This window comes from Pelobates fuscus, chromosome 1 (assembly GCF_036172605.1).
Source record: "Pelobates fuscus isolate aPelFus1 chromosome 1, aPelFus1.pri, whole genome shotgun sequence".
Classification (NCBI taxonomy): domain Eukaryota; kingdom Metazoa; phylum Chordata; class Amphibia; order Anura; family Pelobatidae; genus Pelobates; species Pelobates fuscus.
In genome coordinates, this window is record NC_086317.1 from 95883387 (window position 1) to 95900640 (window position 17254).

General features: G+C 49.2%; 1 protein-coding gene across 1 annotated transcript in view; it reads right to left on the reverse strand.

Moving 5' to 3' along the window:
* The window catches only part of LOC134590500 (uncharacterized), a 49921-nt gene that overhangs the window by 32286 nt on the left and 381 nt on the right, over positions 1-17254 (reverse strand). Inside the window, exon 2 of the mRNA XM_063444408.1 lies at positions 3487-3816. Coding sequence (XP_063300478.1) covers positions 3487-3816 — 330 coding nt within the window. The remainder of the gene's footprint in view (positions 1-3486; positions 3817-17254) is intronic.

Sequence of the window (17254 nt, forward strand, 5' to 3'; positions counted from 1 at the left end):
AGGCGAAATCTGGCAATTCACATGTCTCCCGTTCGGCCTTTGTTCCGCACCATGGTGTTTCACGAAACTGATGAAACCAGTGATGGCGTTACTCCGATCTCAAGGGATTCGGTCCATCATTTATTTGGATGACATCCTAATAATCGCTCAGGATTCAGACCTCCTATGCAAACACACGGACCTGACAACAACCTTACTACAAAACCTAGGGTTTGTGATCAACTTTCAGAAATCGGCCCTGGAACCTTCTCAGAAGGTTCAGTTTCTCGGATTTCTGATAGACTCCGTACAGGCGATTTTACAGCTTCCCTCCACAAAGGTCAAATCCATAAAGAAAGAGATTTGCAAACTGCTGTCAGCCCACCAGATTCGCCTACGCGACCTGGCCCATACCATAGGTCTATTGTCCGCCTCTATCCAGGCCATTTACCTGGGACCTTTACACTACCGAGCCATGCAACGGCTCAAAACACACTACCTACACCGATCCACTTCTTACGATCAGTACATTTTCCTGACAGACGAGGTTCGGATAGAACTTCACTGGTGGTTTCACAACATGGAAGCATGGAATGGCAAAGCCATTTTCGGATCGCAACCAGATTTCATCCTGGAATCCGATGCCAGTCTTTTGGGATGGGGTGCCACGTGCGCAGACAGGTCCACCGGAGGACTATGGTCCCCCTCGGAACGAGCACTGCACATCAATTGTCTAGAATTGATTGCAGGGTCCTTTGCGATTTGCAGTTTTGCTAAATATTGTTTTAATTGTTCACTAGTACTGTGCATAGACAACTTCTCTGCAGTGCATTATGTGAATCGGTTAGGGGGTTCCCGGTACAAACTACTGTCAGACCTTACCATGGAACTCTACCAGTTCTGCCTAGAGCGGAACTTATCCATCAGAGCGGAATATCTTCCGGGCACGGACAACCTAGTCGCAGACTGGTTCTCTCGCCATTGGAGAGATGTGAGCGACTGGCAATTGGACCCCCGCTTGTTTTATCAAATTCTTTGTCTTCGCGGGCCTCTCACTCTGGACTTATTCGCATCGCGACTGAATCGCCAGACCGAAGCCTTTATCAGCTGGCTTCCAGATCCACAATCCTGGGCAGTCGATGCCTTCCTACATCCTTGGCCGGAGACAGGAGCCTATGCGTTCCCGCCTTTCTCCATGATCCAACGCACCCTTTACCGGGTCAGAGCCCTAGTAGTGACAATAGTCATTGTCACTCCATTATGGAGAGCCCAAACCTGGTTCCCAACCCTGTTAGAAATGTCAGCGAATTACCCAATCCTACTACCCCGATCTCCCAACATTCTAATGAATCCAGCGGGGTATTGTCACCCTCTCGCCCTCCAAGGACGGCTCCAACTTGTAGCTTGGACCGTTTCAGGGGATCCTGGAATGTCTCAGGACTTTCGGAAACAGCTCAGGCATTCCTATGGGATTCCTGGGCCCCAGGAACTAGACGAGCTTACCTCACTGCATGGCGAGCATGGGTCAGCTGGTGTCTGGAAAGGGACACTGATCCCTTTTCAGCTCCTTTGACGATAATATTAAATTTCCTGTCTACCTTATTTAATCAAGGCAAATCCTATAGATCAATTAATGTTTTTAGATCAGCCATATCCGCAGCACACGACCCTATTGACAACACATCAATAAGAAAACACCCTTCAGTTTGTAGACTGCTACGCGGGATCAGGCTAGCCAGACCCCCTCTACCTAAATATTCCAATTTCTGGGATGTTGCTCAGGATTTTTCCCTTTTGGACTCATGGCCCTCTAATGAGAACTTGACGCTACGTCAACTCTCTGCCAAACTAGCTCTACTCCTATGTCTAGTATCCTTCCGTAGGGTCTCAGACATTCAAGCATTCAATCTCCACGCTATAACCTTCTAACCAGAAGGCGTTACTTTTCGCATCTCTAGACGCACCAAGACTAATTCTCTCTCTGTATTCTACCCCTACTTTCCGAATAGACAGTCACTCTGCGTGGCGCTTTGCTTAAGGCACTACATAGCTGCCACGACCACCCTGCGTCCCCCTACAGGACCCCTTCTAGTGTCCTACGTCAAACCACACAAACCAGTGTCCGCTCCCACAGTTGCACGGTGGATCAAATGGATACTAGCCCAAGCTAACATTGATCCCTCATTTGGTGCGCACTCAGTTAGGGGAGCAGCCGCATCCTCAGCCTTTCGTGCAGGTAGCTCTCTTGTCGTCGGCAGATTGGTCCAGGGAATCTACCTTTCGTACATTCTATTTCAAACCTAGATCACACGCGGCATCTTCCATTGTACAAGAGCATTAAAACAGCAAATATGAAGCCTCCTGTCTTGCCATAAAATTAGGGATTATTCTAGCCCTAGTGACTGAACAATCTAAATTTTATTAACGACAGGAGGCGAATATTTTCCCACCCTTGTCTTCAATAACATGTCGACCCATCCTGAGGTAAGTTACTATCTCTTCCTACTCGATATGTCTCACACAATTCACTCATCATATGTCATCAGTCAGGTTTACATCACAACACTAACCGGTAATATGATATACTTCAGATCAGTTCCATGAAATACATTGAAATAATCTGTCATTTCCTAATATACGTGCCATAAACTTGCATTCACATAGTATGATAACCTATACTCTCATGGTTTTTCTCTCTTCTCTTCTCTAGTGTGAAGATCCCTAACGTTCATAACAGGTGGATTCAGCAATCCACGCACGACTTAGTCCACAGTTCCAGTTACAGTTTCCAGTTCAGTTTACATGGTTGACACTCAAATACTGTCGGCAACAACAAGAAAGAGGAATTGGGAGGAGCTTCACAATGTTATATAATACTGATATACACTCTGATTGGTTGAATTATGATACAATATTGTTAACAATTTCTTTGCTGCTGGGAGGTCCAGTAAAGAAGGATAAAGCAAATATTCGCCTTCTGTCGTTAATAAAATTTATATTATTCAGTCACTAGGGCTAGAATAATCCCTAATTATCATGCGTTTATTGATGAATAAAACAATAGTTAGTCATTCATTTTTTTGTTATATATTGTTAAGATTTATAGTACCTTAGTTGTCCTCACAGTACTTAATTTTATTATTTTATTTAAAATTATTTCCTGTGCTGGTAGCAAGCGTTCCTGTTCTGCCTAATCTACTTGCCATGCAAATATTTTTATAAACTATTAGACCTGGTCAATCTACAAAGCATATATTAGTTTAATTATCAGTCCTGGTCTGGTATGTTTTTCTATACATACTATTGTGTATTGTTATACCATCTTCACTTGCTTTAGCAAAAAAAAAAAAAGCTATTAGTTATTTTCATTGGATGATCATCTTACCAGCTGTAGTCTTCTCCACAGAGGTTAGAGTATAACATATACCATTGTTACAATTTCTAAAGTAGACTTTCAAGCCCTTGCACCATAATATTTGACAATAAACTGCATTTTTTCACACCCACCTTCTATTACTGTGAGTTTCACTGAAATCATTATGTCTGCATATGCTTTTTCAATGCCGCACCAGTATGTCCCAGAATCTTCAGGAACCAAATTTCTCATTGTAATAGATAATGTTCCCCATTTGTTATCTGCAATATGGAGCCTCGCACTAGAAGCTCTTTTATCATTATCACCTAACACATTGCACTGGGTACTGAATTCCCCGTGGCACCAATACTTCTTGGCAAAAACATATCTGGTTTTGTCATAGTTGCATTTTATGAATATTTCTTCTCCTTCTCTGACTGTTATCTCATTTCTTTCTGTCCAGAGGGTCCTGGCTTTAACACCTGAGGAAACATATTTTGTATTTTATTAAAACATTAAAAACATTAACAATTTGTTCCCATGGCAAAATTGTTTGGGCCCTTCTGATGCCCGACCTTTCAGGTTAATTGTCTCCCTTTTATGCTGGGCTCCCGTACAGTAAGCAAGTGCCATGCAAAAAACACTTAAAATATATTGGTATGAAATAATGCAAAACTCCATGGAGAGGTGGTGATTTTAAAAAACTCTTGGGCAAAAATTAAATGAGCTGGGTATTTCTTTTAAAAACTCTTGTACCAGACGGTCTAAATGATGACTTCGATCTTTTCAATTTCCTTTAATAGTTCATAACTATGCATTGCTCACATTAATTGGATTAACAGATTATTATTATTATTATTATGATTATAATTATGATATTTATATAGCGCCGTCAAATTCCGCAGTGCTTTACAGTGGGTGGACAAACAGACATGTAGTTGTAACCAGACAAGTTGGACACACAGGAACAGAGGGGTTGAGCTTACATGCTAGAGGGAGTGGGGTAAAATGACACAAAAAGGTAAAGATAGCATTAGACTAGTGACAGTTGCATAAGAGGATTGTCATATTATTGACATATATTTTACTTAATATCCTGTCATCCTATATATCCCAGGACCAGTTGGTATATTTATTCTGCTTTGATCTTAACTTTTATTTTTTTTATTTTTATTTTTTTATAATTATATTATATTTTTACATATATTTGTATTTAAAATAGGTATTTTAATTGTTATAATATTTTGCAGATATGTATTTGTTTCACAATTGCTTCATATATAAGCAGCTTGTTTCACCATATTTTTCAAATATGCATTTGTTTTAACATTGCTTCCTATATAGAAGCAATTTTCCTCTGTCTATACTATTTCCCCAAATGTATTCTCCCTCTAACCTCGCCCCCCTACCCTACCTTAGCATCGTTCTCCCCTCCCTTTTCCCTATACACACCCCCAGTGACTCATGTCATTAGAACGCATCATTAGGAAGCGCATCCACGCTAGTACTGGCGTCTTCCCTTGGAGGTTTGCGTCATTAGGACATGCCACCCTACCTGCGCCGTACACAAACGCGCATCTGTCTCCGCATAGGAGGGTTACAATATAGACTCGCCCATTTTTCGTCACTAGGACAATACTGGCGGCTATACTACAGTCCCCATGATCCTTAGTGTAAAATGACCGCTGATCACATGACCTCCTTTCCTTCAATATACATACTTTCGGGGGCGTGGCCGGACCGTGCATGAGAGCAGACGTGTAGTCTCCGAGCTCCGTGCCCTCGGCCTATACTTACAGCTACCAAAGCCTGCAAAAGACCCCTAAATGGTCCGTACAAAGAGGCACCTGCTCCTGGGTACCCCCCACACCGGTTCCCCGAGGAACAGTAGAGGTACCTTAGACGATTTTGTGTCCACACCGTCGGACTCTCGCTCCGCCGGGCCTACTACAAAGATGGCGTCGGCTTCCCCTGATGCAGAAAGCGCGGGAGCCCCCTCCGAAGACGGGGAACAGGCGGATGCGCTGACACTGATCCGGCAAGAACTCTCCCGGATCTCGTCCAGCATGCTCACTAAAGCAGACTCTACCGGGATGCTGAAAGAGTTTCGCGCAGCAATGCGAGAAGAGATCGCCTCCATGCGCACCGAGCTGACGGCGGTAGAGGTGAGAGTTGAGGCCCTTGAGACTGAAGCGGAGGCGAGCCGGTCCCAACACAGGTCTGCTGAGGTTGCCGCCACAAGACAAGGTAACCTCTTACTCACTCTAAGGCGGCAGGTAGAGGACTTAGAGAACCGGAGCCGCCGCCAGAACATCCGCATCCGAGGCCTACCTGAACCAGACTCAACCCCGCTGTCTGAGAAGGTACAGGCCCTGTTTAGGCAGATCCTAGGCCGCAACTGCCCAGAGACCATCCAATTCGACAGGATCCACAGAGCCCTGGGCCCCCCGAGGCAAGATGGGAAACCCAGAGATGTGCTATGCTGCCTACACGCCTATAGCCTGAAAGACGCACTAATGGCTGCCACCAGGGGCTCAGACTCCATATCGTTCCAGGGCGCAAACGTGGCGCTGTTCCAGGACCTCTCCAGCCTGACCTTAGACGCTAGGAGAGCACTACGGCCCATAACTGCCATACTACGGGAGAAAAATGTGCCCTACCGCTGGGGCTTCCCGTTCAGCCTACAGATTCGACAGGGCAATACCTGGCTACACATCAGATGGCCGGACGACGTGGCCCCCACTCTACGTGCGTTACACATCCCCTTCATACGCACCCGTAACTGGCTTCTAGAGACACCATTGGCACCCAACCGGAGACGAGGTACGGGCAGCCCACCGCCAGACGCGAGGAGAGAGCGAGACTCCCCGGCTCGGATGATTGGAGGCCCGACGGGATCTGAAGAGTGACCCAGAAGAGATCTACTACTGAGGTACCTGGGATGGGCATCGAGGTTGACCATAGTGGGCAGTAGTGGATAGGTTGGGAGGGGGGCCTGAACCTCGGACACTGGCCTAAGGTGACTCTGCTGCTGCCCCCCCCCCCCCCCGTGCTGGTCGGCATCGCCATGCACTTGGGACGCTATCCAGTAACTACGCTCCCCACCTCACCCCCCCCCCCCCCCCCCATATTGATAACTTTGGGTTAGCGTATTTACCAAGCGTCAGCCCCTCCCTGGGATTTGGGTGGGGGACCGGTTTCCGGACAATACCACCCGGATGGGACTCGGGTGAACTGGCTAAAACGACCTAATAGGCCCAGTAACATATGGTGTGCCTCGCGGCCCGGGGGGTTGGGGTTTGAAGATCAGTCCGTTAGCCTTGATTTAAGCCCCCTGCACTGTAAAATATTAACCGAACCCAGAGAAGTACCTAGACCTTAACCCTAGTTTTGCTCAAATCAGACCGGCCGAGGGCCGGACGTTGTAATATACGACACACTAAATTTATTTTTTGTTATCACACTGTACCACATTTACACTGAATGCATTGAGTATACCTGTACGGTTTCTGTTCACGACCCCGAGGACAGACTGCGGGTTACAGACGGGAGGACCGCGGGCGACTGAGTCACTTAAAGGGCTTGGGGACTCAGACCTGTCGGACGCCTTCCACACAGTCAAGTCCATTCACTTTTGATAGCGGTAAAACCGCTATTTCCTGACCTCTCTCCCTACCTCACTGACCCCCCACACCCCCCCCCTGACAGTTGCCCTACCCTTCCCCCCCCCCCTGACTGCACTCCTCCCTCCCTCCCACTCTCCGAACCCACCCCCCCCCCCCTTGTCGGCTATGGCGGGGAGCCCTGGTGGGGGTTTCGGCCCGGCCCCTCTGCGCCTCTGGACCAACAATGTGAGGGGCCTTAACACCCCGGAAAGGAGGTCTCATTTGCTCCGGTCCCTGTGGACGGCTCGGGCCTCCATAGCGTTCCTCCAGGAGACCCACTTTAAAGGTGCTGCTCCCCCCCCCCTGAGGGACTCGAGGTTCCCAACTGGGTATTTCGCAAACCACCAGTCAGCTAAGAGGGCAGGTGTGGCAATTCTAATCGCCCAACACATCCCGTTTTGCTGCCTGGATACGAAAATAGATCCGAACGGGCGCTACTTATTCCTAAAAGGTACAATTGCCGATAAGAAGTATACACTGGCCACGATTTACGCCCCGAACTCGGGACAACACCGATTTCTATCAAGGACCCTCCAACTCCTAGACAGGTTCCGAGAGGGACTACTCATAGTAGCTGGGGACACTAATGTCCCATTAGACCCACGTCTCGACACCTCTAGAGGGTGTAGCTCGCACTCCGGTCTCTGTGTCCGGACAGTAGGGAAGGCCCTGCGTGATTCGGGTTTGGCTGACGCTTGGAGAGTGCTCCACCCGGAAGACAGAGACTACTCGTTTTACTCGCAGGTCCACCACGGTCACAGCCGCCTGGACTATATCCTGATTGCTCAGGAATACCTACACCTCCTTCTGACCTGCGACATCCAGACGACCGTCTGGTCAGACCATGCCCCGGTACTAGCCACGCTGCGCTCTCCCTTATTTAAACCAAGTGACAGACAATGGAGACTAAATGAACAGGTGCTTGGAGATTCAGTTGTGTGCACAGACACGAGAGAGGTCATCCGACGCTACTTCCTAGAGAACCCGGCCACGGACACCTCCCCACAAGTTCGATGGGAAGCCCACAAATGTGTCCTCCGCGGCCACTTTATTAAGACCTGCACAAGACGCAAACGGGACCAAAATCACGCACTGAAGGACCTACACAAACAAACAGCGCAGCTGGAACTGGCACACAGAGCCGATCCGACCGAAGACAACCTCCGCCCCCTGCTAGAGGCGAGGAGGAACCTACGCTCCCTCTTGTCCAGGAACCTGACGCACACACTCCGCAAATCCCGGAGATTCTTCTATGAGAACTCGAACAAATGCGGTCGCCTTTTGGCTCACATGCTCCGCAAGAAAAGGAGACAGTCCCGCATTACTCTCCTGCAAAAGGCTAATTCGCCCCCTGAACGGAGGCCACAAGCCATCATGGAAGAATTTGGAGAGTTCTATGCGAAACTATACAACCTACCGAAGGAGGAAGGAGCAGAGGCGAAACTTCGGAGACGTGCCGATATTCGGGAATACCTGGAACAACATCTCACCCAGAAACTCACGCGGACCCAAGCCGAGGACCTGGACGCCCCCATCACCCTAGAGGAGCTCAAAGGAGCCCTTAAGGCAGCAAAAGCGAACAAGGCGCCGGGTCCAGACGGCTTCCCGGTGAGATATCTGCGGACATTCGAAGAGTTGCTCATGCCCGAACTACTGACAAGCCTTAATTCGTTGCTGGATGGTGGGAGGTTCCCAGAGGATACATTGATGGCCACAGTAGCGGTGGTCCCCAAAGAGGGTAAGGACCCTACATCCTGCGCCAGCTATCGACCTATCTCCCTCCTTAATGCGGACCTTAAGCTTTTTACGAAGATCCTGGCCCGACGAGTAGGGGAGGTTGCACCAGAACTGGTGCACCCGGACCAAACAGGCTTCATCCCAGGACGTGAGGCGAAAGATAATACGACCAGAGCCCTCAATATCATCCATTCCGCTAAAACCACCTCCCGAGGGGGCCTCCTGCTCTCCACCGACGCCGAGAAGGCTTTTGACAGAGTCGACTGGCAATTCATGGAAGAAACCCTCCAGGCTATGGGTTTCGGCCCCAACATCAGAACTTGGATAGCAGCCCTATATACGTCACCGAAGGCCCGCCTGAGGATTAACGGAGCACTATCCCCCGCTTTCCCCATCAGCAACGGCACGCGACAAGGGTGCCCCCTGTCCCCCCTCCTGTTTGCCCTCACGCTAGAGCCCTTTCTGGCGGCGGTCAGACAGGATGGGGGTATTACGGGAATACAGGTAGCCAAATCGGAACACAAAGTGGCCGCTTATGCGGATGACTTACTCTTCTTTATCGGCAACCCGATAGTCTCGCTCCCCAATCTGCTACGGTCCTTTCGAACGTATGGAGCACTCTCCAACTTACGCCTGAATACGGAGAAATCCGAGGCTCTGCCCTTGGGGCTCCCCCCCGGCCTAACAACCCATCTAAAGGCAAACTTCTCATTTCGTTGGTGCACGCAACGCATTAAATACCTCGGCATCTGGTTGATGAGCGACCTAGCAAAGATGTTCGCGGAAAACTTCCTTCCCCTCCTACGGACACTGGCCGCGGACATGAAAAGATGGGGGGGATCCTGTATTTCATGGTTCGGGAGGATAAACGCGGTGAAGATGAACCTCCTACCGCGCCTCCTGTACTTGTTTCAGACGATCCCCATCAAAATCCCCAAAACCTTCTTCAACGAGATGTCCACGGCCATCAATCGCTTCGTCTGGGCTTCAGGAGTAGCCAGACTCCGACACACGCACCTGATTAGACCAAAACGCCAGGGTGGAGTGGCACTTCCCTCGATTCAAACATACTACCAGGCAGCTCACCTCCTCAGGGTGATAGAATGGCACGTGCAGGACTCAGATAAACAATGGGTTAGTCTAGAGCGAGCTGCTTCCAAAGAGCGCCTGCCCTGGATTACCTGGTTGCCAAAACCCGCACAGACTAATGAAATCAGGTCTCACCCACTCATTGGAGCTACACTGCAGATCTGGGCGACTCTACGGTACAAGCTCGACCTCACCACCAACCCCAATCCGCTGACCCCAGTGATCTATAATCCAGAGATTGCCGGAGGTTTGGCCCCAGGGGACATCACAGGCCTAGGTAACCCGAACGCCCCATGGCTTGGAAACTGGTGTGCAGACACACACTTGAAACCTTTCGAGACACTAACCTCCTTAACACCTCCAACGGGGCTAGCCCGTTTCCGATACCATCAGATCCAACACTACCATAGCTCCCTCCAGGGAAAGCAACTACTATCCAGGAAAAAGACGGGCTTTGAGACTCTCTGTACGGAGAATCGACACCTTCCGCGAGGTATCTCCACGCTGTATTCTATGATATTGCAAGCTACCAGGCTCCCCCCTGCGAGATACCAATCTAAATGGGAACAAGTCACGGGAACTACTCTCACTGAAATGGAATGGGAAAAAATACACGTCCTCGCCCATCAAGGTTCGACCAGTGCGAAACTTCAAGAAACCAATTACAAGCTTATGACGAACTGGTATCGGACCCCCAATAAGCTTTACCAGATGGGGTTGCTACCATCGGCTAGGTGCTGGAGATGTGGAGCGGACGATGGCACGGACCTACACATCTGGTGGTCATGCCCGCCTATCGAGGCATTCTGGCGACAAGTACACGAGAAGCTACGCGAGATCCTTGACTCCGACATACCACTACAACCCCTACCGATGCTACTCCACCACTCCACGATGCCCCTAGGAGCCTACAAGAGATCTCTCACGCGACACTTCCTAAACGCTGCCAAGAGCCTCATCCCCGCCCGCTGGAAATCCACAACAACCCCCACCATGGCTAACTGGATGGAAGCAGTTGAAGAAATATACAGTATGGAGAGCCTCACAGCTGACCTACAGGGGACGGCGGAGAAGTGCGCCCGGCTTTGGGCCCCCTGGATCGAATACATGGCTCGTGTACCGGCGGGTTCCCGGAGACGTGGGGCCGAATAAACGGGAGTGTGGGTGGACTCGGGTTGTTGGGCTATGGGCCGGGGTGTCGCTGGCGGACCCTCCCCCAGGTTCCCTCCCTGCTGCTGCCGACCCTCTCCTCCCCCCCCCCCCTGTAATCCTTCCCCATCTGCCCTATACTACCTTGCCTATGCAACAGTCCCCCCACTGTATGGCCATCTGACCTAGCTATGGTTACGGATGTAACATACTGTATATAGACGACGAATCTACCCGCCTTCTCTTGAGTTGTATGGACCGAGGTGCCTACCCACACCACCGGGCGCCTAATTGACGTTGACAAGTCCTGACAAGGGACCCTTGACCACTCAGACTTGCCCCCGACCTGTTTCTCACTCCTTTCCTCCCCCCCCCCTTCCCCCCCCCATAGGGGGACAGACAGAGACCGACTAGGGACAATATAGTTGCGCAGTTGCGCCTGTTCAGGGCATCTCCAATTAGGGTCTCAGTAGGGTGACAGTTCCAACATTGATCTAAGTGATTAGTCAACCAAGCTAACATACACCTGGGCTTAAGTTTGAAATTATGTAATAGAGCTGAGTTGGGTGGCATATGAGACCTATCAGGCAATCTCTGTGTTATAAGCAAGACCCCCTAAGCTGAAAAAGGTCCTATATATCCCACCTGACTCTGGGTGACTAAGCTGAGCCTCCCCTTTACAAGACGGGGCTGAAAATTCCTGGTTGAGTCTCCTGTTCCCTCAATGTAGAGGAGAACACCCAACCCGCTTTGTTCACCTATTTCGATATACTACTCCCACTGTGTATGTTTACGCATTTTCCCTTATAACTGCTTATATGTTTGTTATGTTATAATGTCTTGATAAAATCTAAATAAACACTCAGATTGTCAAAAAAATATACATACTTTCACAACCCTCGTTTTCTACTACTACTTATTTATTTCAATCATATATACACTTCTTATACAAACACAAAGATAAAGCACCGCGCTTACAGCAGCAGTAGCTTAGTATCCAACAGCTTAAAATACATAGTAAAACAAAGAAAACGTTACCTGCGCTCTGGCCTAAATCCCCATGTACATTTAAACAAAATGGAGGCTCTTTAGTTTTATTCCAATGGCCATTTGAATGTATAAGCTCACCAGCCACGTCAAGCCAAGCCTCAATAGGTTCCTACACTAGCCATTAGATATGCTGATGTCAGCCAAGAATCTCCAATGAGACAGTAAGGGGTATTTTATAAACCCTTTCACATTTAACCCTTTATAGGGCTTCTACACATACAATAAACTTGCTGGTATCAGACAAAGTGTAAACAACTCTAATGAGACATGAAGGGGTGTTTTATAAACCCCTACATACTTAACCCTGAATAGGGCTATAACACATACAAATCACCTTGCTGGTATCAAATGGCCAATGGAATAAAACTAAAGAGCCTCCATTTTGTTTAAATGTACATGGGGATTTAGGCCAGAGTGCAGTTAATGTTCTCTTTGTTTTTACTATGTATTTTAAGCTGTTGGATACTAAGCTACTGCTGCTGTAAGCGCGGTGCTTTATCTTTGTGTTTGTATATGAATTTTGTATCACACAGCTATGTTACATTGCTGCCAGCCTCCCCACGTTTGTCTTATTAAGAGTTTATAAGTATGTAGGGGCAGCACCCCTTCCTGTCTCATCAGAGACATTTCTCATTAGAGATGTTTACACTTAGTCTGATACCAGCAAAGTTTATTTAGTTTAAATGTACATGGGGATTTAGGCCAGAGCGCAGGTAACATTCTCTTTGTTTTTACTATATATACACTTCTGTTTCTCAATATATATGAATATATGAATTTCTAACTTTGTTTTAATATACTAATTATGTAATTATGATGTCATTTAGGTGCCATTTTTAATTACGCAAGCTGTCTCATTCCCTTTATAAACCCATGCTTGCCAGGTTATGTTCTCTGCATTTCCCCTTGATAAAGCCTGCTGACGAAACGCGTTGTGGACATTTTAATAACTGTATTGTATTTTATTAAAGATGAGAAGGATCATATCAGACTTTTTACCAGCTGCTACCTGATTGTTGAATATATTGCACCAACACCATTAGTTGCTTCTTTTATCTCCACATACGGACTTTAAGTACATGCTTACTTCATAGAGCGGCTTCCCCTTGATTGAATTACCGTTGGCTTTGACATACAGTATTCTAAAGGTTTTCCTGGACTCTACCTCTGAAACTCTTATTTTTACTTAATTTTTTTTTTCTTAAGACTATATATCTGTTTTACCTGCTTTTAGTACATATTCACTGGCGCCGCCTACCTCCCACCTTTTTTCTCCACTACTATGATGTTCATAAGAGCTGTAGCTGTAATTAAAGGGACACTTTAGGAACCCAGACCACTTCAGATCTTTGAAGAGGTCTGGATACACTGTCCCAGGTCCCTTAACCCGGAGCAGGTAATTATTGTAGTTTTTAAGAAACTACAATAATTACCTGCTAAGGTTAACTCAATTGGTTTGCTAGGGTTGCAAGCCAATTCCTGCTCTACCAGACAGCCACTGGAGACTTATGGGCTGTTTGGTGACTTTTGTCATCTAAGTGACGCTGGATGTTATCACGCTATACATGGGGGCATCCAGCATCACCCAAAATCCTAATGCGACAGTGGCCAGGGGCGGACTGAGAACCCTCAGGGCCCCCGGGCAAAATAAATCAAGGGCCCCCTTACAGGCCCCACCCATACTCCGCAGCAAGCGCCACCCATGTCCCGCCTCCATGCACCGCCTCCAGCCACACCCTACACAATCTTTAGACACAAGGAACAAAAGTGCAATAATCCCTTCAAGGCCCCAGTAGAGACTACAATTGAGGGCTAATGGGCCATGGAGGGGGGTCTTTCTAGCAGAGGCTATCTGTGTCCTTTAGAGAGTGTGTTAGAAAGAGTCCCCTCCAGGCCCTATTAGAGACTACAATGGAGTCTAATAGGCTTGGAAGGGGGTCTTTCTAACAGAGGCCATCTCAGTGTCCCTGCTGGAAACAGTCGCCTCCAGGCCCCAGTAGAGACTACAATTGAGGGCTAATGGGCCATGGAGGGGGGGGGAGCATTCTAGCAGAGGCTATCTCAGTGTCCTTTAGAGAGTGTGTTAGAAAGAATTTCCTCCAGGTCCCATTAGAGACTACAATGGAGTCTAATGGGGCCTGGAGGGGGGTCTCTCCAACACTCTGGTTCCTATTCACAATATAGCAACACAACATAGCTGATACCTAGGCCAAGTTGGCTCCTCTTACCTTAATTACTGTTGCTGGCTGGCAGTCTGTGGGCTTGCTGGAAGGCTGTGGGCTTACTGGCTGCGGCTGGCAGGCTGTGGGCTTGCTGGCAGGCTGTGGGCTTACTGGCTACTGCCGGCAGGCTGTGGGCTTGCTGGCTGCGGCTGGCAGGCTGTGGGCTTGCTGGCTGCGGCTGGCAGGCTGTGGGCTTGCTGGAAGGCTGTGGGCTTACTGGCTGCGGCTGGCAGGCTGTGGGCTTGCTGGCAGGCTGTGGGCTTGCTGGCTACTGCCGGCAGGCTGTGGGCTTGCTGGCTGCGGCTGGCAGGCTGTGGGCTTGCTGGCTGCGGCTGGCAGGCTGTGGCTTGCTGGCTGCGGTTGGCAGGCTGTGGGTTTGCTGGCTTTAAGCCTAACTGGTGGCCTGTAGGCTGGCTGGCCTGTGGGTTGGCTCGCTTGCTGGCTACTTGGTCACTCGTAGATTATTCAAAGAAATAATCCATGCACAATAACCACTACTACTCTGTGTAGTCGTTATGGTGCCAGGAGGGCCGGGCCCCCCTCCCAGAGTAAGTAGTCAAACCGTTTAAGAACAGTTTGACAACTTACCTGGGGTCTGCTGGGATATGAGGCTGTAGTAGGGTATAGGAGCAGTGGTGCAATGTGTAAGGGGTGCAGTGTGTGTGAAAGGTTCAGTGTGTGTGAGGGGGTGTAGTGTGTGAATGTGTGTACGAGGGGGCTGTGTATGTGTGTGGCAATGTTAGTGGGCAGTGTATGTGTGTGTGTGTGTGAGGCAATGTGTGTAAATGTGTATGGTGTGTGTGGGGGCAGTGTGTGTGTGTATGGGGGGCAGTGTGTGGATGTGTATGGTGTGTGGGGGCAGTGTGTTTATGGGGCTAAAGTTCACTCTCACCACTGCGACCACCAGGAATCCCTGGTGGTCACAGTGTTGAGAGTGAACTCTAGCCCGTAGCTCCAGGGCTAGAGTTTACTCTCGCAAGAGCCGTAACGTTGCCGTGGTAACCGCGGCAACGATCTGTGCTCGCGCAAGAAGGACCCAGAGGAGCTGCAGGCTGAGCTCCCGGGTCCTCTCTTCCTCCCTCCCCTGCCGTCTGCCCGCACGGTGCCTGCGGACAGGGGAGGGGGCAATTGCCCTCCTCTTACTCCCCCCTCCCCCTCTTCTTACCCCCTTCTTACTCCCACTCTCTTCTTACCCCCCTTCTTACTCTCCCCCTCTTCTTACTCCCCCCTCCCCATCTCCTTACTCTCCCCCTCTTCTTATTCTCCCCCTCTTCTTACTCCCCCCTCTTCTTACCCCCTCCCCCCTCTTCTTACCCCCTCCCCGCTCTTCTTTCCCCCCCTCCCCTCTTCTTACCCCCTTTACTCCCCCCCTCTCTTCTTACTCTCCCCTCTTCTTACCCCCCTCCCCCTCTTCTTACTCTCCCCTCCCCCTCTTCTTACCCCCCCTTCCTCTTTTACTCCCCCTCTTCTTACCCCCTTCTTACTCCCCCTCCCTCTTCTTACCCCCCTCTCTTCTTACCCCCCTCTCTTCTTACCCCCCTCCCTCCTCTTACCCCCCTCCCTCCTCTTACCCCCCTCCCTCTCTCTTCTTACCCCCCTCCCTCTCTCTTCTTACCCCCTCCCTCTCTCTTCTTACCCCCCTCCCTCTCTCTTCTTACCCCCCTCCCTCTCTCTTCTTACTCCTCTCTTCTTACCCCCCTCCCTCTCTTTTTATCCCCCCTCAGTCTCTTTTTACCCCCCCTACTCCCCTCTCTCTTTTTACCCCCTCTCTCTTTTTACCCCCTCTCTCTTTTTACCCCCTCTCTCTTTTTACCCCCTCTCTCTTTTAACCCCCCTCCCTCTCTCTTTTAACCCCCCCTCCCTCTCTCTTTTAACCCCCCCTTCCTCTCTCTTTTAACCCATCTCTTTTAACAACCCCCTCTCTCTTTTAACCCCCCTCCCTTTTAACCCCCCTCCCTCTCTCTTTTAACCCCCTCCCTCTCTCTTTTAACCCCCTCCCTCTCTCTTTTAACCCCCCTCCCTCTCTCTTTTAACCCCTCCCTCTCTCTTTTAACCCCCCCCCCTCTCTCTTTTAACTCCCCCCCCCTCTCTCTCTTTTAACTCCCCCCCCTCTCTCTCTTTTAACTCCCCCCCCTCCCTCTTTTTACCCCCTCCTCTCCCTCCCTCTTTTTACCCCCTCCCCGTAGCGTGGCCGAGCTGCTCTGCGTCCGCGGTGCCGGCCGGAGTGATAGGAAGGTGCACACACACTGAGTGTGCACCTTCCTGTCAGTCCGGCCGGGTACAGGAAACAGAAACTCCTGTTCCGCGCGGACATGGTCCGAGGGCCCGGCCGGTCAGTCCGCCCCTGACAGTGGCCATAGCTGAATTAGGTGGGGGAGGAGAGAAGGCGGACCCAAGCCAGAACCGAGGGACATCAGTGCTGGACCCAAGTACGTGACAGAAAGGGTTTTTAACCCCTTGTACGGGGTGTCACCTCCCCCCCCCCATGGTGTCACCTTCCCCCCCATGGTGTAGAAGGGGTTAAAAAAAATGTCTGCCGCACTATAGCTTCTCCCTTTGCTTGTTTTCCTGGCGCTATAGATTCCCTTTAAATCGGATTGTAAAGGGGAGATGCACAATGAGAAAACAACATTTTTAAAAATAGAAGAGTAAGGGGGATCCTAAATGGTCCAGCTTATACACAAAAACTACTTATAAGCAGGTAAATAGAACAAGGGAATATCATTAAAGGCCACCTTAACGCTCAATTTATTTATAACTACCACTCCTCACACTACAGGACAAATAGTAATAAAAAATAAAAAAAAACAATAACAAAAACTTAAGTAGTCAAACAGGTGGTGATCATGTTCTGTTACATGCTCCTATGAATAACATTATAATTCCAATATGATTTATAATGAGCCATAATCCAAGGTAAATTGCATGCAATCAGGGCATTGTCTTCTTTAATTCATTTAAAAAGACACAAAGGTGCTTTAAATATTACAAACAAAGCATGCTGGATA